We start from the raw sequence: 27,121 nt of genomic DNA, 5'->3' as shown, positions 1-27,121 counted from the left end.
TTCAGCTGAAAGGAGTAGGATTCAGATTTCATTTGTGTATCATAAATTTAAGGGCAGGGGTGGCGTTAATTAAGGCTAGGTGAAACAGACAACGGTTTTGGTTCCTCAAATTTTATAAATTTTTTATTTACTTAAATATTATATTAGGTCTTAGTAATGTGCGTATATGAAGGATTGATGACCTCATTTCTATGGTTCAACTATATGAATAGAGGAGAGAAAATATTTTTATCACATTTGTTTGGGGGTATATGTGTGATCCACGTGACATATTCATGAATTCATAAATATGAAGGAGATCATAAAAAAACAAGTATAGCAAGGAATTCAAAGTCATTTATACGTGTAAATACTTTAGTTTAGTTTTATTGCATGCAGTGAAATATGACAATGTTGAAAACTTTGAATGAATCTCATTGACATATATAATTAATAATTATGCTGACCGAATGTAGCAACTACCAAGTACCAGCCAAAGTGGGGGTAACGACCTATTATTGGGCACGATGAAGCCTGAAGGACACCACATGGGTAGGCCATATGTGAGTACACATATGTTTTCAATCATTTTAAAGGACACACCAAAGATACTCTCTGCCCTTATAAACATGCATGAAAACCTCTCCAAACAGGAATGGAGGATGGGCATGGATAGTACTTTCAGTAGTGTGTGACTAGTGTCAACTTAATTTCTTGACATGCATACACTCAAATCAAATTAGCTACAACAATGTATATACTCCCATGTATGATGTCTCACTGTCTCATGTCCATGTGCCCACAATGTATCATTTTGTCCATGTCCATGGTGTCTCATGTCTCATGTTGTCCCCAACTAATTGATTAAGATATGTTGATAATTCCATAGTTTCAAGAATTGCAATTCTGAATTCTATATGAAATCCATAATGTAATATAAATTCCCACGTTTTTGGGAACCGTGTGAGCGCGCAGTACCTATTCTATCATGTCCAAACTCTGAGTGCCAGCTGACACGTGTTGAAGCTCTAGGCTCTGGCTTGATTATACATTTATCTGAACATGCAAGCAGTACAGAGGAATTCTCCGACACTCAAATAAGTGCACGGAAAACCATGTCTATATCAAAACCACGGAGTGAAGTGAGCGGTATATTAATAGTAGACGCGCCAAACTGTTTTTCATTTTTTTTAAGGATTTTTCGATCTTATTTTAGTTATTAATTGATATGAAGAAAGGTTTAATAGTGATTATGCCTCCTTAATTATGACATGTGTATGCAGTTGTTGGATAGTCTAGTTGAAACAACCGTAAAATTACTCACAAAACACTTAAGTTCAATCTAAAGTTTTGTTCAAAAATCACATAATGATAAAATGTACGACTCACGCTCAAATTCTTACATTCAAAACCGAGTGCCTCTATTACCGATATGCCTTTAATTCAGAATCTGGCTGCACTGATCAATCTGTTGGCCATGCATGGTCTATTGGTCTCTGTCATTTCACTCATCAGAGTGTTCATGTCACATGCTGAACAATATTACTAGCAATCTAGCTCGTTCCAAAGTCTCAACCATAATGTTCTGATCTTGTTTGGTCTTTTAGGGAACGGTTTGGCAACCCTTTCAACGTGGCTATCATGCATGGGTGTACAACCTGTACAGCCAACTCCACGTGTCATCTTATTCATCCGGGCCTTTTTCAGAGTTGGGTTGTGTGTTTAATATATTCCCATTGGTCATTCGTGGGAGAAAATCTTACGGAAGATACTATGTAGGATAATCAATAATACAAGCTAGGGCAGGTGTCCCAAATGTAGGGCGAAGGCCAGCATGCACAATAACGACACAAGCATGCTTAAAATGTACGACGAATCGACCATCCAGGCCATCTGCATTGCATTTTGATTAGCAGCAGTAGTAGTACTTTATTTGCTTTCTGTTTGTTTTCTTTGAAGAAATTAGCTTATTTGATCGAGCGTTTATTAGAAAAGCCATAGCTAGCTGTTTTACTTTTCCATTTGTTGTAAGCACAAATTCGGTATTAATGAAATAGTGGGATGGTTAAGATCGTTAGTGCCAATCAAATCAAATCAACTTCGATTCGATGGGTGCTTTATTTAATCATGCATGTAGGTTACACTAGTACGTGTAAAGGGGAACACATTGCTTGACCTTAACTCGTAAGGCTATGATGGAATTGACCGGTATGGGTGAAAGAAATCAAATACTGTACACCTAATGAATTATTCAGTCAGAGGATGAAAATTATATTAAGGGGGAAAATTAATGTCCAATAAGTGTTAGGTTGATGTAGCTACCATGCACATTTGCAGCTTAATGATAGGAACCAGCTTCGGAAGAATATGTAGACTGTTCACGGCCGCGCGGTAAGAGTAAGAGTGATTTTAGTGGGGAACAGGGATTGTGTGTTTGTAATGATCACCCACAAACTATTGCTAGCTATGCTTACATGTACTAGATGGTACTAGAGGAGTTGGAATTTTAAAAAATTATTGTATGAAATTGTAACACTGTTATGGGGTGGGCTGAGCCACGTGAGGACTAGGGGGGACATGGGCCCCACTCAATTTTTGGGAAAAAAGACATGACATATTGATTTCATGGTTTTTTAACTAAAAGACTCTTAAAATATCAGTTTTGACTTAAGGTCTCACAGATTCACACACGTGCTTTCCTTTTTTTTTTTTTTGCTACTTTCCTTTTTTAGAAGATTCACTTTTCACTCTTTATACTCTTCATCTAATTCCTCTCGCGTCTTCTCCTATTCTCCATGGACAGCAAGCTCTACTCTGTCTCTCCTATTTTGTAGTACTGAAATTTTTGTGGTCCGCTAACATATAGTAGTGATGCTAGATAATTTTGTGCTCCTGACTTTTGACATATTGTAATGAAATGAAAAGTGAATTGATTTACAAGGACATATATATAAAACTCTATATTTTTGTCTGTATTATATTTCTCTGTTGTAATATTATATAAGTTTCTTTCTTGTTGATTAAAAGGCAACAACTTCTATTTAAATTAAACTATTTTCTATATATTTTGATTAAAAGGTTTTGAAGCAAGTTGAAATTAGTTGTGCAATACTAAAGGGGAAATGCCTCAATAAAGAAACTATGGTGCCCCCATAGGTATGTTTTCCTGGCTCCACCACTGTGTGGTGTTATCTAATCTATGTATCAAAGCAGGTTCACCCACGTGTATAAGACCGAGTGGCCACACGTGCTCTACGTCACCCAATATGAGTTGTCCATGTATTTAGCTTAAGTGACTCCATGCGTGCGAGAGCGTATGGGAATGTGGAGTGTTGTCATACATTAGAGAAGTATAATCTTGCATGGTGGCTTATAAGAGTTTTGGATTGGTCACATAGCCACATGTATGATGTTATATGATCACATACAATAATTTCTCGTGCATGGATGTGTCGTTGGGATCAAAATGAGGATCTTAATTAAATAAGAAACGACACATGAAGAAGGAGAAAGTTTTTAGTATTATTGTAACATTTTAACGTTGTGTAACTAAATTCACGTGTTATAACATAGATGGACGACGAATTTATACTTTTAGGATATATTATTAATAAATATTGTAACATAAGTGAATTAATAATAGCATATGTACAATGTTACAGTCACCCCAAAAATTTAGGTATATATGTTTATTTGTAAGTGTTGTAATATGTTAAGAGTATAATCCTATATCGAATACTTCAAGTCTTACACCACAATATGTGTATATATATATAAGATTTTAGGTCTCTTTAATTATCAATTAATTTTTTATTACATGACTCAAATCTTCACAAGTTTACAAGAATATAACTCATATATTGTTAAAAGGAGAAACAGTAACAACGAAGTTGTTCTTTGGGATTGACACCTCCACCCCACCCCTGTCTTTGGTCAGCAAAGAAAACAATAATACAAACAACTATTTACTAGTTGATTATGAATATTAACTCCCTGTCCGCTAAAAATTAAAAAAGAGTATTAATTTCTTTCAATTCATGCAAATTATCATTTGATTTAGTAGAATACGTTATAAGTTTAAAACTCATAGAGACAAGTTTATTAATAAAAAAAAAAACTCCTTTCAATTAATTAGTACCATAAAAAGGAATAAGTTAATTGTTTGTTTCAATTTTTGGACACAATCGAGCCTCATTTCCCATCCACATGGTAATGTTTGAGTCGTGTCCACAGTAAGGCTGAAGAAAAATATAGAGGGAGATCTTAGCTAGTCCTGAAATTCATAGCAGGCATTATGGTGTATCATGAGCTAGCAGTTAAAAGTTGGGGCTATAGATATATATCGACTATAGATTGGTCCATGCATCGCATGCAAAGCGCGCATGCATTGCAGATCAAGAAAGTATGTAAATAAAATAAAATAAAGATGATGAAGCTAGCTAGATTCTAGATCCTATATATATATATATATATATATATATATATATATATATACGGATCGGATCATCATCATCATCATTATATATTTTCTCTGACGTCAGTATTCGGTCACTTAATTCGATCTTGGCCGGCTTGCAACGTATGCATGCATGCCTGCCTGCAGCTAGAAAGACAGTGAGTGCGGTGATAGTGTGTACACGGAGGAATTCGATCAGAATTTCAAACCGATCCTCTGCTTGTTTTAATTGCATGATTGTATTTACTTAACTTTTATTTTTTTTATTTTTTTATTTTTTTTGTAAAAACTTGACTTTTAATTTTAATTGTGTATTATAAATTTAATAATGATTATTGTGTCTTTAATTGATATCAATTAAAGAATGCATGGCACTTGTACGTACAAGAGGAAAAAGATTTGATCATAAATCACCGAGTAACTAAATCTGCAGAACCTTGTGTTGATGCAAATATTTGTTCGATGATGCAACAACTTAAAGTTGATGAGCTGGTACATTGATGAGTAAGCCCTATTGGAAAGTGATTAGGATGACTTGTAGTGAACAAAGCTTGCTGAGTTGCTGGTTGGCTTTGATGATGTCTTCTTGCATGAACAAAGATCAAAGAAAGTAACATCAGTATGGTACCAGCCAACTACACTTCGATGATAAAATCAATGAAATATATGTCAAGGTATTTAAACAGGAACAAGCAAGAATAAATGATGAACTTGAGAGGATATAGAAGAACAAGGAAATATGTTCTGAGTTATTCTTTCAAGTAGGTGCATGTGTCTTTGTTTAGGTTTTTGTGAACCCCTCTTTCATGCATATAATTAAGGTGGCTTATATAGACAATGAAAAGTAAGGGTTAAGTTATCTGCATGAGGATAAACGTTAGAGAAGAGGCCACATCATTGACTTGGAACAGTAACATGCACAACTACCAAGTCCCTTTTGCATTCTATGCTACATTGAATGCAAGCATGACTTGGTATGATGAGATACCATAATAGTCACAACTGGAGCTAGGTTTCCAGGCTATATAGCATGTCACACCAAATGCACTTAAGTGTGGTAGTTCACAATAGCTGGAGCTTCTAAAACAACGATGGAGCGAAGAGACCGAGCCGAGCTGAACATGTAACCATCAATCCTCTCAAGTGTGAAATGGTCTTAGGGAGATCAGATTGGTGGAACAGTATGTCAGTCCGAGCCGAGCTCCTGATGCTCAAGAACGGTCTTTCAAGTCAACGATAAATATCAATCAAGATGAGCTTGGTTCGGACTAGGTGGTATGAAATGAGCAGTGGTGTTGAATCTGATGTCATGCATTGCCGAATTGGAATGGTGATGTGGATGGTGGGTTTGACCAAGTCAACTGCTGAGAGGTCAAAATGTCAAATGAGATTTGTCAAGCCACGTGGAAGTGTATGGTTGGTTGTTGAATCCATGTGAATTTATCCACAAACACCTTGCATTTCTCTTTTTGACTAGCTACTTTAGCTTTACGTTACATGTATCTTTCCCATTTTGCTTATCAATATACATATCTTTTATCCTGCAGCACAAGTCGGCAACCCTATCTTCAATCCTCTTTAAAATTACAATGCAGGCGCAGTCAGCACTGAGTGCATGCATGGATCATTAATTAGCAACAAAATTTAAGATTCATAGCATCTGCAGCATGTACTTCTGTGTATTTATTATTGCACATATGTGAGCAACATAATGTGACATTAGAAATTTTTGAGATTAATTTCCGAAACAGTTAGGATTAGGATAAGTTGTGAATTTGACATTGTCTGATGTACGAATGATGACGGAAGACGAAGACGAAGATCGACTTGCAAAACCCTAATGCTTGTCAATTCCTTCATGCTCCCTAGCTAGGAGTATTCAAATCTCCTCGTTATAATGATGTATGTGCCAGCCAGCTGCTATACGTTTCGTACTGATGTTTAAAACTACAAGCAGCCTAATACAATGAACATAATCATAATGATTAGCCAAGCAAGCAGCCAAATGTTTCCCACTTCTCTAGCACCTTTTGGCAAGAATTGAATCCAATCTCCGTCACCGAAAACCAATTGAAATTGCCAAGATCGAGAGTGAAAAAGAAAAGGGATATTGATAGATAGAAAAGAAAAAGTTGGGCCATTGATTAGTGCTAGCTTTAATTTTGTAACAATTAAATATACGGCGGATCGTGGCCTCTGAAGCACATCAAATATCAATCTATCGGGGATCGAAAGATAAAATATATTCTTTATATATAGCTAGCCAGCTGTTGTTCATGTCCATGTAGTCCAATAGAATTTTGTGGTTGAGCCAGTCAGCCTCATAACCCAATCTCCAATCATCAATCCTTGAGCCAATTACAAGAGGATCCTAATGGGGCCCAACCAAAGCTTCGACCTGCCACATCACAATTCCAGCTGGCGAATCTGAAGAAGTGCATGCATCATGCATGAATTATTGGGTTAATTTTCGAGGTATCAGGGAATCTGCACTACTAATCTTTAATAGACCGTGACAACTCTCACTGCCCCCACTATTATTCATTCATATAAAGCCACCTGGTCAAAGTGGGGGCTCAAGCTCAATGTTTCATATATCACACCAAATTTCTTCCATAATTATTTTAACCATTAATGTTGGTCCCCATATCTCAGTGTGTTCCAACCAGACAAAATAGGACCAACGTCGGTCATGAGAATATCCAGATCGATTTCTTAATTAGACCATCCCATCCATCGATTGCCTCATATCTCCAAATTAATCATTAGGGTTCTCTCTCTGTTTTCTTCATGGATGGTTCTATATATATAGTGATCATGATATGGGTATGGCTCTATATATTAGGAATGCTTCTTCACGTCATTCATGACAATGATTCACGGTCTCGATAGCAATCATAGCATATAGTGTATTGGTGATCTTTATAAATAAGATACTGACATGCATGATATTACATTATTTGATAAAAGAATTTAGCAGTTTAACAATATTATTGTTCTCTGTATGGCCACGTACCGTCCCTTTTTTAGCCTTTGCCTTTCATTTTCTCTTTTGCGACCACCATCTCCTTTACGCTTATAACCTTCTGGTTCTGTATTTTTTATTTTTTTCTCTTAATAATTCTTTTGACTCGGTAACTTTAACATAATATTCCTTAGTTAGCTGGAGAACAAAATGAATTTCATCATGAGATGCACATACCAGAAATTCATGACCAGATAAAACCCCAACCAAGCACATTCCAGATAACATCTTCAATAGAAACGCGTTTTTAAGTAATGCAAATGTAAATCCCATTGAACTGAAAATTCATCCAAAAAAATAATAGTTTTTTCACATCTATTTTTACCAAATGCATAGTATGGCAGATATTTTAAGAGGACAAATATTTCATTTCCCCGGACAAGCCATTAAGCTGATGGTAAAACGTACATCTTGCAAGAAAAGATTATATAGAGATAGAGGTATTGCTGTAATGTTACACTTACATTTAATTGAGTACATGTTGCAAGCATCAAACATTGAAATGATCCATATAAAGTTAAATTGAGATAATACAAGAAGAAATCCTCTACGGCCATGTGGCTTTAGTAATAATATATAATCATCAAAACATCAATTAGAGTATCTGGGCAACATATATATATATATATATATATAGATTATAGAACAAAATCAACTTAAAGGGAAGAATTAATTACCCTAAGCTACATACTAGTTATTGTTTTTAATTTGTAATACCATGATCATTAAAATGTAACAATTGGGCCACTTTATTAAGAATTAGGTCACTGCATTTGATTTCTCTCTCCATATTATCAATGCACTCAACCCATACTTCTCACTACCCACCCTGATCTCATTCTCTCTTCTTTCTCCTCCGTTTCTCTTTCTTTTCTTTTTTTTCCTTCTCCTTTCTCTTTCTTTTTTTTTTTCTTCTTCCTTTCTCTCATTTCCTCCATCAGTAACTCCATCCCCCACCTGCGTTGACCACCAGCCCACCCTCTCTCTCTCTCTCTTTCTCTCCCTGCTTTCGCCCCCTACCATCGCCCCCTGCCGTCGAAACCCACCAAAACCCAGCCCCTCCTTTCTTCCTCCACATCTTCAGCTCCTCCCAAATCCCAACTTTCACATCTTCAACTCCTCCCAAATCCCAACCTCTACATCAGTAGTAGGTTCTTGATTTTTTTTTGTTTAGTTCACTTGCAGTTTCTGAAACTGCAGTTTCAGTTCACTTGCAGTTTCAGTTCACTTGCAATTCCATAAACTGCAGTTTCAGTTCACTTGCAGTTTATGGAATTGCAAGTGAACTGAAACTGCAGCGTTCTGCAGTTTCTAGAACTATAAGTGAACTGAAACTGCAGAAACTGCAGAACCTCTAGAACTATAAGTGAACTGAAACTGCAGAAACTGCAGTTTATTAGAGTTGCGGACTCGCAGTTTCTGTTTCTGTTTTTTAGTGATGCGTTGATGCTGGTATTTTTGGAAGATGTCTGTATGTTATATTTTTGGTGTCCGCAAATGAAGAATGAGTTTGTGGTAGTTGGCCCGCAAATGAAGAATAAGGCTTTAGGTAGTTTTGGTTAATAAAATTAGATGTCAGTACCTATATATTAATAGACTCTAAAGGGAATGAGGGACAGTTAATTTGATTTCAATTATAGTTTGACTGCATCCCGCAGAGGCTCTTTCGACACTTTTCTGGTTATAGAAAAAATAATTAACAATCATACCCTTGTCTACAGGGGCCTAGACATGATTTTGCACTTCGGGAGGCCAAACATAACTATTTAATTCTCACCGAGATCTCAATAGTGTCTAAAAGTTATTTTAGAAAAAAAAAAAAAAAAAAAAAAAACTCATTTTATTAGTATGGAATTGTCAAATTGTGTGCTGTATGCATATATTAATTTCTTATATAATTAGTAAGAATGATGTTGCACATCATTTGGATGAGACTACACCCTAAAATATATTCATCAGAATTTTGTAAATTCATTTAGACAATTATAATAATCACTCACTCACCTAATCACCCAGCAACAAATTTTAATAATCGGAACCGTTCATATTTTAGGACATCATTCAAAAATTACCCTTAAAAAAAATTAGTCAAATCAGAAACTTTTTAGACAGTATATTACTATCAACATCATTTATCCTTTTATCTAACAGACTGTATTTGTTTGCACAGTTGGATGACCAAACAATTACGGATTTGACTGATTTTTTACAGGGACGACCTTTAAGAAGGGACCTAAGAAATAGACGGTCCCGATGATTGAATTCCCCGCTCTATATATGATTGCTAGGTGGTTAGGTGAGCGTGAAATTTTTCGGTTTATGATAAGCGAATGATCATTTTTATTCATCTAGATATCTACAATTAGAGTATATTTATTATAAGTATGTTAATAAATTATTGTTGAAATATTAGATTTTACACATTTGTTGCATTAATCATCATAACCTATTGTTAGAATCGATCTTTTGTATGATATCCAATTCTTAAATATTGATTTTCTTGTTTGATTTAATTTCATTCTTAAATATTGATTTCTTGTTTGATTTAATTTCATACTTGATTATTTGATTGAATTCACTAGTTACAGTTTTGGTTTTCTTGTTTGATTTAATTGTATACTTGATTATTTTTTTTAACAAATGTTTAATTGTTCATTAGCTGATTATATTACATTGGTATTTAGGTTTTTTTTTTTGTCAAAGTATTTAGGTTAAAGGTCATTTTTTTAATGAGAAATTGGGCTTTGAAGAGGTCAGGTTCTTAAAGCAAAAGAAATAACAAGATTTTTTTTTGGCTAGGAAGAAATTATAATAATAAATCACCACTTGTTGCAGTTTTTTGCAAATATAAATGTGGGAATAAGAAATTACATAAAAGAAGTTGGGCAAAAAATAAGATACAAAATAATTGGGTTTAAATAAACCCACTCTTAACAATAATAATAAAAAAACTTTGTATTATCTATAACCATAAAGATGAAGTATCCAAATGATATTGTGAGATTTGAGTTAGGTGACATTAGATTTGACTGTAATGTTTATGAGAAGAATAGAAGAGAGGAGAAGAAAAAAATGTATTTCCAAGTAAAACACATGCACAACACATTGGTATTCTACGACTGATATTCTTTTTCAAAAGTTTGCAAGTGTCATGGCCCCTCTTGGTCCCTCCGCAAAGCTCATCATTCGACACCTTGTCTCTGGTTATGAAAAAAATGATTTACGCCCTTTGTCCATATGTGTTTTCAAGAATAGGAACCCCTGGTCCATATATCAAACGGCACCGCTCATTAAATGAACCAACAAGCTTAGAGACCACCTCCTTAAAGAACACGGATGCCACCTGCCACAAAAATCATTGCAACATCACAATGCTTCAATCTGCAGTTCATCATGATTAAAAATTCCAATCTCCAAATTTCAGACCATGAAGGTTTCAAGATACCTAATATGTGCAGTATAAAACAATAAATCTTAAAATCCTCAACAGTAACAGTAACTTAAAACGAGACTTGAAACAAAATAATACATAACAGACGCAAATGAGGTCCCATCTCGTGAATGAAAAACGATAATGCCAAGAGAATTGAGTCAACCAGTCAAATGGAAATGTGCAGTATGATCGTCATTCAGTTGGCTTAGAACCTACACACTTGAGTAAAACCTACCACTTCGTACGGTTTGTAAAGAAAGCATATGCAAGGATCTAGGTGAACTGACTCAAGAAATTCAACTCTATATGTTATGCATCTCAAGAGGATCATGCAGGCAAAACAAAGCAAGAGCAACTTAGTAGGTTTCATGGCTGGATGTGACTATTGGATCAGCCCAATAGACTTCAATCTTTGGTCAACATGTTTGACATGCTTAAATTTTCCAAATCAAATTAAGTTTGAAGTAAAACGTCCTGAATAAGCTATACAAATTAGCAATAAGAAAAAATTCCAAAACAAATTTAAAATTTTGTACAAAGGACCTTACCTGTCGATAAAGTGGCGAGTTGAACTTAAAATCCACCAAGAAATAAAGGTTGCAAGCTCCTGGAACTGGTCCCGGATTGAATTCCCAGATGTTTATTAGATGATCGAAAAGGGAACTATCTGACACAGTGGTCTAAACGTAAAACAGAAATGAATATTATTATAAACAGCAATTCTGAAAAGCAAAACTAACGCTCTAAAAAAACATATACATGATAATAAAATCAATAACCACTTAAAAAGGGTCTAGTTAGAAAAATCACATAACCAAACTAGACCAAGAGATCAGGCCAAAAGAGAAAAATGAGACCAAGAGACTAGTGAAAATCTATGTTAGGCCACCCATTGACTCACAAAAGTGGCAGTACTGAGGATTTTTTTAGTTTAACCAGCAGCAGCAACATAATATTGCTCTTATTTATCAAGGTTCAAACTGAGGATTAAAAGTTACTTTTAGGAAACTTCAATCAAAATTTCTATCCCAATAAGCATACAAAAGCTGGAACAGGCCATGTCACTTCTTCAGCACAATATCCATTAGCATGCCATGTTACTGGTGAACTTTAAAACTTCAAGTGTGTGAGTAGGTACATGGTCTTCTTTTCTCACAAATCAAAACTGCAAAAACCATAATGTTTCCAAGCCCCTATGTTGTATAGCAATATAATATAAATTAATTTATTTTGTCCTAATGTTTCAGTCTTCTCCTGTAATTCTTATTCTCAAACTCGAAGAGAAAATTAAAACCCAAGCCAATCCAAAGGAAATCCTAAGAATCATCAGAGAAACCTGATGTCTCTCACACATAGGCAGCGCCAAACACCAAGTGTCCAGATATGCTCTGGTTTTTGTTCACATACACTTATAAGTTGCAGGTATTTTGTTCACAGTTAAAAAATCAAAATATATCACTTGGGAACCGTCACAATATAAATAAGTATCTGTCAGCAAGCAGAAAAGTAAACAAACCAATGGTAAAGAAAACTTATAGAAAGAATCATACGAAGCTTGAAGGAAAATTATTGCCTTTATGCGCTTTGGTCTGTCTAATTCAACATGGGACACGTAACTTTCAACAAGAAATTTAAAACCAATCTCCAGCTCAGCATCAAAAGATCCATCCGGATAGGTTCTAACTATCTCAGACCGCTGACACCAGGGGACAAAACCATGATACAAGTCTACAGCGGCAACCACATCATATAACTGCTCTGGAGAATACCTAGAAGCCAATAGCACATCAGCCCATGCTTTCTCTCAGGAGTAATCAAAAGGAGTAAAGATAGAAAATAATGCAAAAATGAAATACGGCATTCAAGACACGATTTCCCATGCCTGGTAAGGAAATTAGCTCCTGAAGTAAGGCAATGCCAAGTAGTCTAATATCACAAGACGTATGTGGAAACATCAAACAAGAAGAACATGACAGAATAGTACAGTTCCCAATGTGATTGGGCCAAATATGCAAAATGAAGTATGAATTCATTTTGCAGGTTAATGCCCGCGATTTGCATAAAGAGTAACCCATAAAATGACTTCCTTCATGCAAAAAATTAACTACATTATTCCTGCATCCATATCTAATGCATAACAAGCTAGATAACTTGTTTTTGGAAGAAGGAAATTTCCACGGTTTGCAGCAAAAAATTAAGTAAAAGCATTAAGTAGCTGAACTTGTCAATAATCTGAAAACCCAAAAAAAGTCAAAATGAAGAAAAATTACCCCAAGACGCGCTTCTCCTCATAAACTTTGGATAAAACACCGCCCTCTTCGCCGTCACCACAGCCGAGAAATTGCCTCCTTTGAAAAGTATTAGCATTTGACAAAATTCGTGGCGTATAGCTATAATCCAGGCGGGAATCGCCTATTAATTTGGGGACCGATGGGGTCTCTATGCCGGCAATGCTACTAAGGCATCGAATCCGATCGAATTTCCTTCCGGACTGAAGCAGATGCCTAATACCATTTCTACGCGACAGTAAAGCACCCACCGCCTTCGAGGTCGTGCTCGACCAGAACGGCGGCATTGTGAATTTCAACGATTGGTTCCAACCCTAATCGATACGGAGATGATGAATCCCCAAATGTTTGGAAACCCTAAGACTGAGAAGCTGAGGAATTTTAACGATCAATATCCAGAGCCTAGGGATTACGTGAGGAGAAGGAGGAGGAATTGACCTACCGTGAAAATCTGAGACGTGAACGGATGGATTAGACTCGGACAGTGGACCAAAATCGAAGGATATCCATGCGGTTTCGGCTTTTCTTGTTCTGTATTTTTGGGGTTAAGAAGAGAACGGAGCTAACTCTGCTTGGTTCCGCTAATTAAGTTGACGATTTTAGACATCGTAGTAGTATTGAAATATCGAAACACGTGGTCAATTGGGAGGGTTTTGGTTTGTGTGTTTGACCGTCTAAGATGACGTTCCTGTTGTTAAGCGGCACAGGACTTGCGTGTTTCTTTCTCAGACCAAAAACAGAAAAGAACTTTCTTCATTTTTCTTTCTTTTTCCTTTTCAACAAATGATTTTCTTTTTTGGCCATTCTTTTCAACAAATGATGAATCAAGGAATCAAGAGCCTTTAGCCATTGGTGTTTTTCTTTTTAGAACAATGCGTCTCCTCTGATTCCATCTCAAAGCATGTCCTTTATGATATTTTATTTTATATATAAATTAATTCTTTATTTATTTAAAATAAAAATACCATAACGAATTGTTTGCTTGATGGAATTAATGTAAGTGCTTCTTTAAAGGAAGAAGCTAAGCATTGTTCATTTTCTCGGAACTGATAATTTTCTTACATAGTATTAGAGCTAGACTTGAGTCCGCATATATGAGTTCTCATCCGGTACAATGACTACATAGCATGTATGTACTTTGTATTTTCAATATGATAACAATTAAATTGAAATTGTTAATCCCGTTTAAAAGTTTTGTTGTAAAATCTGACGTGTTTTGCACTCTTTTTATATCTTACTCTACATGAATGTATATGTAAGTCCCTACTAGCCATTAAACACAATCAGTTTGAAAAAATTAAGTGAACTGAGATAACTCGCATGCGAAACACATACTGCTACTATAAATTTTTTGTCAACGATTCAAATAAGGTTAACACAATTTGAACTTGATTACTATTGTATTGAAAGTACATAATTGAAATTGTCAAAATTAAAATAAACGGGCTCAATAGCAGAAAAATAATGGAATCAAAATGAAAATATTGTGAAAGTACATAGAAGCAAAAGTGTGATTTGACCAAAAATAATTATGTCACATAGTGACTATTTGGCAGAAATTTTCCAACAAAGAAAAAGTGAGAAGAAAGTGTTAGTGATATAGATCATGTACATCAACTCATTGTGCTTGAGGTTGAGGATGTCCATGTTTTTAGAGATATGCCATGATACTGTATAAAATAGCAAAACTACTCTTCATAAGCTCTTTTCTACCTAGTTCGTACGATTGGAACCGGGACATCATTGCCTACACTGTTTCCACTTTTTTTGGCCTACCAATTCAGACAAGCCTATTGACTATTGAGCATACTAGGGCTTCATACTACCAAGCTTTGATAGGCCACATGATCAAACTCTGGCTCCAAATTAAGAACGTTTAGAGCTTGCACATGGAAATGGCCGAAAAAGGAATGAAAATTGCTTTCCAAAAATTAATGTATTGTAATTTGTTACGCTGGATAGTTTACAAAACATGGCAACCAGGCACATAAATATTTCACCAGGTGAGTGGCCTACACGACAAACAACGCCCCACATGACCTTCCTACCAAGCATGCATGCAATTTCCATCCAGCTGCGGCTTTTTGTTTGTATTAAGACCAGCATCAAGTCTTTGACACAACGCACAGTTTATCCAAAACAGATATACAAGTCCTCCACGACACAGAACCCTTTACAAGGCTAAAACATATCACCAGTTTCTTCCTACATTGAAGTCTTTTAAGCTTACGTCCCCATTTCTCACATATTTCCATTCACAATTGCATCATGTACCTTTGGACCAACCCTTATCCCTTGCAAGTCACATCAACATGAATTACATCAAATTATATTTCACTGGACAGAAGAAATCCAATAATTGTAGGGATTTTCTCGAATACTGGATTTATGTTTCCAAATATGATGGATTCTGACCACACAATTCTAGCAATCTATACTGTATCAGAAGATAATAAAATATCTAGCAAAATATAATCCCCTTTTGCCTTTTGCTAGCACACAATGCATGTTGTGACCCATCTGTAAAATCAACACTTACCATATACATTCATCATGATTTGGATTTAACATTTATTGCAGTGCAGTAGACAATCAACATGCCTAAACTCCAGGTTATCTGAAAATGAGATACTACATTCAATCAATTAATGCTAGTAACGGCCATGGTACTAACAACTATAATGACTAATGAGAAAACCAAAATCTGTACAGGCATAATAGCAGCACATTATACAGCCCCTGTTGAACTGATGCCACTCCTATTTACTCTCAAAATATATGAACAAATGCCTTGATTAAATCTCTCTCTATCTATCTCTCTCTCTCTCCCTCTCTCTCTGACACACACACACACGCAATGCGGGCAAGCAGACAGCACTCACACACGCAATGCGGGCAAGCAGACAGCACTTAAAAATTTGGTCACAAGTGTCATTATGCACTCTCCACCCATCATTTCCTAGGTTAGAAAGTGATCATACAATCCATCCCTTTTCTCTTAGAGAGTCTCCTTTCGTCTAGCTGCAGAAATACAATTCTTAGTTACATCTTCAGTATCAGCAGGATTGCGGAATGGAACAACCTAAAATAGCAGATAGAGAGCAACAAATTTGAGATCCCAATGCCACATGTTATTATGATCTTAGGCATAATGAATTGTACACATTACCTGATTGTTACTTGAGGCATCAATTATAAGAGTTTTCATCCTCTTAGCATTGCATGAACCAATGGCCTTCTCTCCTTCAGCTACTCCAACAAAATTCTGGTCCGACACCTCTGCAAGAAATAAAAAATATGATTTAGAAATGTTTGGCAGCTAGAAGATGTACATAGAAGGGTTATTTGAGACATTGTTAGAGAGCAAGTGGATGACAATGTCTAACAATTTGTTAGAGCGCAAATAAATTAGGACCTACGGCCTTGATGGAATAAAAACATATCCTTGTTTGCAACACTGCATGATCTCATGTACAAAAATGCATGAAAGAAATCCAACCATATTACAGGCTTCCATTATTCCCTACCATTTCTTGACATAACCGATAAAGACAATGTCTGTGCCATCTAAATCCCAATAACTCCATCTGTTAACTTGTCTATAAGGTTATCTCTTCTCGTTCCCAATCTCCTAACTTCTAAGTAACTCTAGATGACAGAATGGACTTGAAGGGGGAGTGGCAGTGCCCAGAACAGAGTTCAAACCTCAAATAAGGAATTCAAGACTAGATGAATGAAGCAGAATATTTTACTGATCAATTTATGGCTTTGAAGCTCTATTTTGTCAAAATCTACATGCATATGAATCAATAGCTGCGAAGCAAAAAGTCATTGCAAGACACAGTTGGGCAAAATATTCCAGGAAACACACCAAAATATAGCTGAGAGCACCTGTGTTGCCGTCAATCATATCCTGATGGCACAAGTGAGATTGACCCACATGAAACTGCTTGGAACCAGTAGCTGGCGCGCAGGACATTTCCTCCTTCAAACTTGAATTGACTTCTTCACTTGTGGATGCAGCCAGTTCTTGGACAATGGGAGATTCAACGTCTTCGGGCTTGCAGGCAGATCTGAAGTGCAGGATCCACGGATTTGTCAGAAGATCACCACAAGATTCATCTCCCTTATTTACTTCTTGTTCAGCTCTTACAAAATTGATTTTCTGCCAGCAGCCACCACGAAGCATCTTAAACTGCAATAAAAAATTAATGAATTAACGTATTTATTAATACAATGGAAAAGCCATAGAAGGAAATTGATCAGATTCAAACCTGGCCAGAAGGGGCACGAGAATTAAATTGGGGTTGCCTCGATGATTTCGAATGCGAAAAGTTCCCCTTTTGTGAGTGCCGACCAATACCACGTGAATCCATGGAATTATACAACTGGTTAACAAATGATGCTTCCATAGATTTGAGATACATACTGTGTTTCTCATCTGTCCATTCTGTAGACATAGTTTCTGTTGCCGCCGGAGGACCCTAATATAAATTATACTATGATCAGAAATCTTTCGAAAACGCTATAAGGACTACACACAAATACACACACACGCATATTATATATATATATATATGCATGTGTTTGTAAGAACATTTCAGCTTTGTTGCCAGCAAAAAGGAGTTAATATAGCATTCTATATTCTGATCATTAGCGACCAAATGAGCAACAGCACAACAAGCACAAAGTTATATTCATAAAGAAACAAAATAAAAACCCATTATAATTAGTATAATAACAATTTTACATTCTCATCATTTACAGAACGCTATTAAATAGTCAAACTCAGACGTCCTACACTACCCCTTTTCCAATTTCCATTAGATCCCAACCCCAAATGAAAATTAATGATAAACCCAACTATTATTTGGTTATTTTGGAATAACTATGAAGAATCATGCAATACATTTCTCAACAGCAAGAAAAGAAAACAGTAAGGGATTTTGAAGCAGAGAGAGAAGAGGAAGAACCAGGTCTGAAGCAGGGTCCTCCTCCCCTTTAGCAAACTCACTCGACCTCTCAAAAGTAAACTCTCTTGCCCTGATATTCTCCATAATTACAACAAAACCTCCTCTGAGCCTTTGAGCTTTGAAATTCAGATGATCTGAGAAGAAAAAGAAAAACGGTGAAATGAAGGGAAATGAAGGCTTTGGAGGTGGTGATGGGAACAAAAGGTCGGTACAGTTGTCACGCCTTTTACACGTGTCATGGGGTCAGGGCGTCGCCACGTCAGTGCCGGGTTTGATAGGCGTTGTGGCGATACCCAGATATTTATTGGAGCCTCCAACAAATATCTATTGTCAAGCCTTGGGATTACGTGGCACCGCGCTTTAACCGTCACCCGTTAACACTTTGGGTGGGTCGGGTTGTGGGTCCCGCCTCCAATCCAATCCCTTTCGGACCATTTTCCACTTTGATATTTTATTTCTTCCTTCTAATCTCAGTTTGGACTTTGGAGACAAAGTCTCGATATTAAAATAATAATTTAAAACAGAAAATTTAAAAATAAGTATCTGAAATTCTGAGGTCCAATCTAAACCCTGTCAATTAAAAATTTTAAATGTTCGAAGAAAAGGACGTGTCAGGATAAAGAAATGTTGTCACTTTAATGATAGTTCTAACTTCTACGTCACCAAATAATTCAAAATTCTTTTTTATTTTTTTTGCATTATAGAAAATATTTTAAAATTGATTCTTTGCGTCTTTTGACGTGGAAAACAGTGAAGATAACATATAAATTAATCATAAACAAAACAAAATACAAAGACAGAACCTTAGGATTGGAAAGATATTAGAGATTAGATTGGCTAAGAAAAATATCTAGGATGGGACCACATAAAAATTGAGCTGCAATGTTGAATTGTTGATCACAGAAAGAAAATTATATCGGTATAATTCGGCGAGTCAGAGTCAGACCGCTTTTTCCTGGTACATGAATAATGAATATCTATCCTACTCCTGCATTGTATAATTATTCAATGAAATCTTATGGTTGGATTACATTACATCATCACAATTAAAGGCATATTGACCAATGACCATCACGCCGTCCACAAAGGGGTGCAGTTGGAAAACCAATACTAAACACGCTAAGAAAAAGCTATTGATATTTTTGGTAATTATGTCTCAAACGATGTCGTTTAGAATTTAACATTTATTATTTCGAGATTTATAATTAAATAAAATATGCAGTGACATACTTTGAATATAAATATCATATCCACACGGGAAAGATAGGCCGAGAATTCTGACTTTCATGCCTTTCATTTTTTTCTCACTATTTTTCTTTAAAAATTTTGCATAGGAGTTGGGAGTGTTGCTGGTGCCAAAAGTAGGCTAAGCAATGGGTGGTGAACAAATGGATACGTCATGGCCAATGGGGGGTGCCCCAATGATTAGTTCATTTTTCGGTTCTCTGACAATTTTTAAATAACAAAGGACAATACTTGGGATAGGGTAACCTCCAAAATGCTTGTTCAGCTGTACAAATTTAAGATCAAAATTGTTTAGTTTGTAGATCACTTATTAAAAATTATCTTTATAAAAAAATAATTTAATAAAAAATAATTTAATTATATAACTATTATCAAATAAATAGACAATTTGTATTTAAAAAGTGATTTTTTGATCAATCATTTATTTATTCTATTTTTCGATAACAATTATATAATTATACAATTTTTGATTGAATTAATTTTTTATAGAGATAATTTTAATAGATAATTTTAAAAAGAAATAATTAGGCTTAGATTCTTTAAAAAAATAATTTTCAGATAAAGACTAGAGGTGTTTTAAAATTTATAAGAAAATTCTTTTAATTCATAATAAAGTCATTCCACGATTTGAAGGGTATTTTTCCTCCTAAGGTGTAGAATGAGCTTTATAGAGGCTGCATGTTAGGTTTTAACTCCGAGATTTTGGGCGGAGCCCAAAATCTTGGAGTTAAAACCTAACATAAAGCCGTCAAAGAAGAAAAATAAAAGGACTTAATTAAAAATCATAAATCACTACCGGTTTAGTTTAAAAAAGACGCATAAAATGGACTGAACTCTAAGTCTCCCTTTAAAAAATGAACGATTTCGATCCTGAACATGCACTGCCGAACAAGTCTTTTGGAGGTGGGGTGACTTGTAGCCCAAGTATTGTCCAATAACAAATAAGCTATTATTATTTATTTTATTTTTTTGGTAGAAACAAATAAGCTATTATTGATATTATATCCAAGGAGGAAATTTTCGTTTTTTGAGGAGGGGGAAATTTTATCACAATACCAACAAATTCTTGAAATTTCGGCAAAAATATCGACTTAGGGGTGAGATTTGACGGCGGCAGGGGCGAGTTGAGGCAGCGAAATTGCTGGGGAAAGAGGAATGGTGAGACAGAGAGATGAGGTTGGGGAAAAAGAAGAGATCTAGGAGAGAGAAAAGGAAGAGAGGGAGATTGGGGAAAGAGGAAGGGAGAGGGAGGATGGAGAAAGATGTGTCTGTGTGGGCTGGGATGCGGTTGCGTGAGAGAAATGAGATGGAAGAGAGAGTGGGATGTGTTGCATGAGAGAACTGAGATGGAAGAGGAAGATTGGAAGAGAGAATGGGATGTGTCTGCGTGAGAAAAATGAGATGGAAGAGGAAGATTGCACGGGAGTAAAAGAAAGGAAAGAAAAAAGAGGAAAATGAAGGAAGAAAAGAAAAAAAAAAAAAAAAAGGATTGATTGGGATTTTTGGCTTTTGGGTAATGAGAAAGAAAAAAAAGGATTTGGGGTTTAATTTGGTTCTTTTGGAGTTTCGTTTAGTTATTTTTAAATCCTAAATCTTAATATATTTCTATATAAAATATCTTAAAGGACCTAAACCTTAATATCTTATACCGTATCGTTTAAGTGTATAGATTATAGAATATAAAGAATATATTAATTTCATTTATTTATTATACTAATTTTATTTAACAGTATTTACCTTCAACGCGTATTATATTTATCTTATATTACATGAAACATATTATATAATTTGAGTTCTTCAATGTCTTTTTATCAATATAGTAGATCATATATTAAATAAACATAGGTCAAGTTTCATTCAAAATTTCAGTATTTTAATAGCAATTTCCGTGTTTGTGTCTAATTTTATCGAAATCGAAATTTTAGCAAAAATTTCCGTCGAAACCAAAATTTTACTCCTTGATCATATCCAAATTGCGAAAGCATTATTCATACAGCTTGTTAATGTAATAAAATTTTCAAATATGAATTCACTTTGGTAGACAAAACTGCGTTGATTGATTCTTTGGTATCATTGATGTACAAGAAAATTTGTACTAAAAATAAACTATCTTAGTTCCAGCGAGGGATAGATATTTTAAAACAGAAACCTCAGAAAAATAGTGGTAATGTTGAGCCTAAGAATTATTGTCTTTACAGTAGCACTTATACATGAAGGCGTATTTGGAAAAAGTAACAAAGAATAGCAGCCAAGATCATTATCAACTTTGAGCTGACCTCTTTATTCATGTCTTCATGCATACAGCAAATCCTGCCAAATCTGATCTTGTATAATAAAAACGGCTTCTGTTGACGAATATGCCATGAAGAAAATAATAATACTTGCTCCAATAGATTAACTTAGATATCCTGCTTCGGCTCACCCTCAGGTATCGCAGTCTCTTGCAAGTCAATTCTACCTGCAACAGCAAGAAGCAGAAAAGGTAAAATTAAGCCAAGCTGTAGGACAAAGTATAAATCCTTACTACGATTAGGATAAAAATTAATGCTGACCAGTTGGTAAGGGGGAGAGGGAATAGAATTGGGGAATAAACTCTATTGCTATACGCAGAGAGCTTAAGATCAACATGCAACTGTAAGTAAAACATACCTAACAAGGAAATCAGAGAAGGGGTCTTTGAAGATCCATTTGATCTCATGTCCGTACCTACAAGGCATACCTAAATTATAAGACTAGCTATAATATTTGAAAGAGGCATAAAGAATAATGTGACATCCTTCATAAAATATGATCCATTTTCTGGTGTCAGAATTCTTTATCATATTAAGCTGAATCAGCTCTCTTCTTTTGTAAGTTCAGATCATATGCCAAAGTGGTCAGACATGTAACAAGAACTAATGTGGAAATTGATAAATAAGAAAAGCTATCTAACTATAGAAGCAGCAGACCTGAACTTTCAAGTGACTTAAGGACGTCTGATTTCTTAAAAGTGTATCCAATGAAATTGGTATCTGTCGATGTTAGCATCTGCAACTCAAACAAGCAAAACATATATTATTAGATCTAATGTAGAACAATTGCACAAAAGCAATTATCTTTCCTATACCATTCTCAAAATTCTTCTTGATTGCCAAATCACATAAGCCTTCATATAGATACAACAGAGACTAGCATAGAGAACTAATCGATGCCTTTTTTTTTTTTTTTTAATCCCATTTGATGAACATAATCATAAAAAGGTATTGGACTAATTTTCCTTTTTAAAAGTTTCTTTCAAGATATGTTTAGTTCTAGTCTCCAGCAATTTAGCTTTAAATGATTATTTATGCGACAAAAAAATGCTTCACACATAAACTTTAAAAAATAGAAGAAAACATGATGTCATTACCTTCCGCCAAGGTCCCACCGTTGGCATTGTAGATGGCGTGCCCTCTACCTATCATAGGGAAAAAGGGAGAAAATTTAATAATAGGATGGCAACTACTAAAAAAAGATTTTGCTTTGATTGAGCAAAACTATGCTTAAAGAGAGAAGTCTGGGTCCAAAAAGATCGTACCAAGGCCTACTAAGGAATTAATATGTGAGAATATCAGGCATTTCTATTAAATTTTATTCCATTAAGGACAACAGATTCCAACACATTGATTTTCAATGAACTCACCTCAGGAAACTTCTCGAAATTCTGAGTGTCCAAGTCTCCAATGACTGTAGGTTTATATGCAGCTTCTATTTCATACAGCTTGTCCCACTGAGTATATCTGAACCATGGATGAGCCTGTGAAAACATTGACTTATAAGTGAACAGACATGAGACATCAAACAATAATATTTTACAAATACATTGTGCAAGCATATATGAGTTAAAGAAATTCAAGATAAGCATATGGTTATTTGCAACTTGAACAGTAGGAGAATCTGCATTGTCCTTTTTTTCAGTGCCACAACTATTTCAAGACGCCCACCAGGTGATTAGTGACTACTGTAATTTCTTATGTATAGCCACTATTTCTAAAACAGAACTTTTTGAAGTTTTATATGAATGTAAAGAGCATAGTTCATTCTTTGGAAGGTGGTTACCTTAATTTCTTCTACTCCATGTGTCCCAAGTCTAGTTTCAACATCACATAACAAGTGACAGATCAGATCCCTTGCCTCATCTGAAATTTTTGGTTCATCAGGGAATTTCAGGCATGTTCTCCAATTGATTATCTGCACAAATAACAGTGCCGTTGTGTACTCTGCAATTATAAAGGATCATATCATACAACTAAGAAGACAACCATGATATTACCTTGCGGCATGTGATCCTTGGGTCGTCAGAGCAGAAGGGCGGATAGCCTATAAGCATCTCATACATGATTGCCCCTAGGGACCACCAATCACACTCTATTCCATATCCTTTCTTAAGCAACACCTCAGGCGCCATATAGTCAAGAGTTCCAACAGTTGAATAAGCCTGCAGAAGATGGATGTTCTTGGTAACTCACAACATGTACAAAATAACCACTCAATAACCACAAAATGAAGAAATTATAAATTTTCAATAATCTAGGTAAAAGAGGACATCAGTGCTTGATATGCCTGCATACTGAATCTAAGAAGACTAAGATTTTGGATGAGGATTTGAAGAGAGTTGAAAAGAAAATGTGAAAAAGTATTACCAATGCACGGCGATTGCGTTTCCATTGTTGTAATTTTTCTTTTGGCATCAACCACGGAACCTTATCACAGCCAGATTGTCCTTCAGTTTCAGATATGGATTCCTGGGAGGTTAAATCATCATTTTCCAATAACAATGTAGAATACTTGTCATCCAGAGGTTTACACAAGCCAAAATCTGAAAGCTTCAAATGGCCATTTTTATCCAGTATCAGGTTATCTGGTTTTATGTCCCTATAAGAAGAATACAGTCACAGTAAGTGTAAGCTTCTATGCTTTTACTTTGAAACAAGTACATTTTTTTTATTTACATGTGCCTTTGTGTGTGTGTGTGTGCGTGTGTGTGTGTGTGTGTGCCTTTTGTGTCCAAGTATATGTTTTGAGACAATCATCTTCATATTGAACTTAAAGATACAATAAAAATAGTATGAAAGAGGGCAAACTATTTATTATTCAATAATATAAGATGAAAGGATAAACAGTTGTCATACCTGTGAATGTAATTGTGTTGATGGATTGATTGAATAGCCAGAATACTCTCTCCTATGTAAAAACGTGCAACATCTTCAGAAAGAGTATCTTCTCTCATCAATAATGTCATAATGTCACCACCAGGTAAATACTCCATGATAAGGTATAAGAAATCGGAATCTTGAAATGAATAAAAAAGCTTTACAATGCACCGACTATCAACCTCCGCAAGCAAGTTCCTCTCAGAACGGACATGCTCAACCTAAAATATGAAAAGAAAATGTAGTAATACTATTAACGACATATCATGATACACAATGATAGAATACAATGTGCAGTATCAGGACTATATATCAGCCTATAGTAACACGGCCATATTATGTGTGTTCATATAAATATGGTTCTCAGTTTGCTGATTGAAACCAATATTTTATAGAATACAAGGGGAAACCAATATTTTATAAAATCCAAGGAGATAATGGATACAACAGCATTAAAAGTCTTCTTATGAACTGCAAGCTAGATAAGTTTTAGGAGTAGTTAGTGCATTAATTTTGAATATTCTCACCTGTCCACGGCTAAGCATCTCTGATTTCTTCAATTTCTTCATGGCGAAAATCTCTCCTGTACCTTTAGCACGACATAACCTTACCTGTGTTTGTTAAACATACAACAGATGGGGGTCATAATTTTTATGAGACACAGTATATCTCATTGCTATATCTGTTTTATAGAAAAAACAGAGTAAGCTAATACAAAAGCTATTTGATCTGGACAGAGAACTACCGTGTAATACTCATTTGTTAATAAGGGAAAACCAAAATAATGCCGTGAGATGTAATGATTCAAAGTTTTTACATACCTCGCCAAATGCACCTTTACCAATTACAGTTAATTGCTCAAAGTCATCAATTCCGATTTTACGTCTTTGCAGCCTCATGTATTCTGTTTCTCGGCGTTCCAAAGTCCTCATCATCTCTTCTTGTTCCTCAACTGATATCTGATCTTCTTGTGCTTTCCTTTGAAGTGCTCGACGTCTAAAACAGACAAACATGTAATTGAGCCACAATATTTTTCCGTCTTTCCAAATTATGAGAAAGGACCAAAGGTCTCCCCAAGGTAAAAGAAGTCATTCAATATACTTACTGAAACTGAGCCCTAAGTGAGAACGAGTAAAAATATAAAATACATAGCTAAAGCGAGTAATCATATCAGAATTTCCTTCTACTTGCTCGAGTTTCCTAGGTGCCAAACAGAAATCATAGCAACAAAAACCGGAAACTACTGTAAATATGCAAAGAATCATTCCAAAAAAAAAAAACAGAAGCATTTCAAATTGAGCATGGACACAAATGCAGCACATATACATACATTACATATATATATAGTAGCAGGACTGCTTGCACTAAACTAAAGACGAACCAGGAACCTTCTGATTGACATTAATGGAAAACAGCACAAACACACGCTGCTAACAAGCTATACAGTAACGCAATTCGAATAGTGCATAAGCCAAATCCAATAGAAAACATGGAATGAGTTAAAAACAGAAAGAACAAAATCGTACCTCTCTTTGCGATCCTGAAGTCCCTGTAGATAGTTCTTGTAGTGATTCTCAATGAACTGTTTGGCAGCTGCTGCCTTCTGCCTCGTCACCGGCGACGAAACCGACACGTCGGGTCCCGAATCGAAGCCGACCCGATCGGACTTCAAGTTGAGAGCCCCGAGCCTCATCGTCCCATCGCCGCCGTCCATTTCCGAAAACCCGATCAAATCAATTGCAAAGACGGATCAAAAACTCGACCCGTGAAGCATTTCAGCGGTGAAAAAAGAAGCTTCTAGTTCAGGAATTCGAGGAGAGATCTGGCGAGAGCAAACTGTTTGCGAAAATGACAGAGTGGGAGTGCAGAGGAGTATGAACTGGCATATGCGTATATTGATACTATTTATATGCGTGGCTGAAGAGGCTGTCTTATTATGCATAAAATATAATCTGTTTGTTTTTGTTTTTGGCTTTCTAGGGAATTGAGTGCAATCGACGCCATCGTTTTGCTCGCATGAACTGGAATCTTGGAGGCAAGTTTTTATATCTTTATTATATTCATTTCTGACTTTTTACAGAGGAAGAAAAGGTGAGCGAGTGTATTAGTGTATTGGCGACTGGCTATACCAGTCGATGGTGTCGGCGGAGATCTATAAAGTTGAAAATTTGACAAGCAGAGCTCAATGGCTGTGCGTGAGAGTTACGATTGTGGTGGTTGGGAGTTTTGAGTGGAGAGTGTGTGATACGCGCTTGGAGAGGGAGGTGGGCATTGGGGAGTTTTGACCGGGGAAAGACAGTGTCACATAATGCTAGTTTGTGCTGGTCTGAGATTGGATCAGACGACCCGTGGTTTCATGGACTATTCATGCTCCCGGGTCAAGATTCAAGGTACAAGCGGTCGCTGAAACGTGAAATTGACGACTGAATCATGTGGGTGAGTCTGATTGACCGATCATGACCGTTGATCGTGATTGGAATGTTGAAAATTACATCTATCACCGTGTTAAACATTTTATCATCATGATTATATAGATCTTTTGGAGTACTCA

General features: G+C 35.7%; 3 protein-coding genes across 6 annotated transcripts; all 3 read right to left on the bottom strand.

The window, feature by feature from the left end:
- Positions 1 to 10,397: 10,397 nt before the first annotated feature.
- On the bottom strand, positions 10,398 to 14,224 carry LOC147278769 (Polyketide cyclase / dehydrase and lipid transport protein). Of its 3 annotated transcripts, XM_086250516.1 has the most exons (5): positions 13,624 to 14,095; positions 13,164 to 13,552; positions 12,467 to 12,662; positions 11,442 to 11,573; positions 10,398 to 10,803 (listed from the first exon to the last, which is right to left on the bottom strand). In XM_086250516.1, exons 2-5 carry the CDS (start codon positions 13,466 to 13,468, stop codon positions 10,681 to 10,683), a joined length of 756 nt encoding a protein of 251 aa, XP_086106642.1. In that variant the 5' UTR covers positions 13,469 to 13,552; positions 13,624 to 14,095; the 3' UTR covers positions 10,398 to 10,680. The 3 variants fall into 3 exon arrangements, with proteins under 3 accessions (XP_086106642.1, XP_086106641.1, XP_086106643.1); XM_086250515.1 differs by having other exon boundaries at positions 13,164 to 14,060; XM_086250517.1 differs by having other exon boundaries at positions 10,768 to 10,905; positions 13,164 to 14,224.
- A 1,480-nt stretch (positions 14,225 to 15,704) lies between these two features.
- Positions 15,705 to 18,403, bottom strand: COR27 (cold regulated protein 27). Of its 2 annotated transcripts, XM_086250514.1 has the most exons (6): positions 18,155 to 18,399; positions 17,456 to 17,665; positions 17,073 to 17,376; positions 16,351 to 16,460; positions 16,068 to 16,202; positions 15,705 to 16,033 (listed from the first exon to the last, which is right to left on the bottom strand). In XM_086250514.1, the coding sequence occupies exons 1-5, from the start codon at positions 18,236 to 18,238 to the stop codon at positions 16,146 to 16,148; spliced, it is 765 nt and encodes a 254-aa protein (XP_086106640.1). In that variant the 5' UTR covers positions 18,239 to 18,399; the 3' UTR covers positions 15,705 to 16,033; positions 16,068 to 16,145. The 2 variants fall into 2 exon arrangements, with proteins under 2 accessions (XP_086106640.1, XP_086106639.1); XM_086250513.1 differs by lacking the exon at positions 15,705 to 16,033 and having other exon boundaries at positions 16,055 to 16,263; positions 18,155 to 18,403.
- Positions 18,404 to 21,421: 3,018 nt separating this feature from the next.
- LOC147278767 (Protein kinase family protein) lies at positions 21,422 to 26,633 on the bottom strand. The gene is made up of 12 exons (XM_086250300.1): positions 26,097 to 26,633; positions 25,392 to 25,566; positions 25,098 to 25,181; positions 24,550 to 24,791; positions 24,061 to 24,292; positions 23,691 to 23,855; positions 23,477 to 23,608; positions 23,061 to 23,174; positions 22,788 to 22,835; positions 22,348 to 22,426; positions 22,049 to 22,105; positions 21,422 to 21,857 (listed from the first exon to the last, which is right to left on the bottom strand). Exons 1-12 carry the CDS (start codon positions 26,282 to 26,284, stop codon positions 21,799 to 21,801), a joined length of 1,575 nt encoding a protein of 524 aa, XP_086106426.1. The 5' UTR covers positions 26,285 to 26,633; the 3' UTR covers positions 21,422 to 21,798.
- Between the last annotated feature and the right edge of the window lie 488 nt (positions 26,634 to 27,121).

Source organism: Dryas octopetala, chromosome 7, assembly GCF_963921425.1.
Source record: "Dryas octopetala chromosome 7, drDryOcto1.1, whole genome shotgun sequence".
Taxonomy (NCBI): domain Eukaryota; kingdom Viridiplantae; phylum Streptophyta; class Magnoliopsida; order Rosales; family Rosaceae; genus Dryas; species Dryas octopetala.
This window is presented reverse-complemented; position numbering and strand designations above follow the sequence as displayed.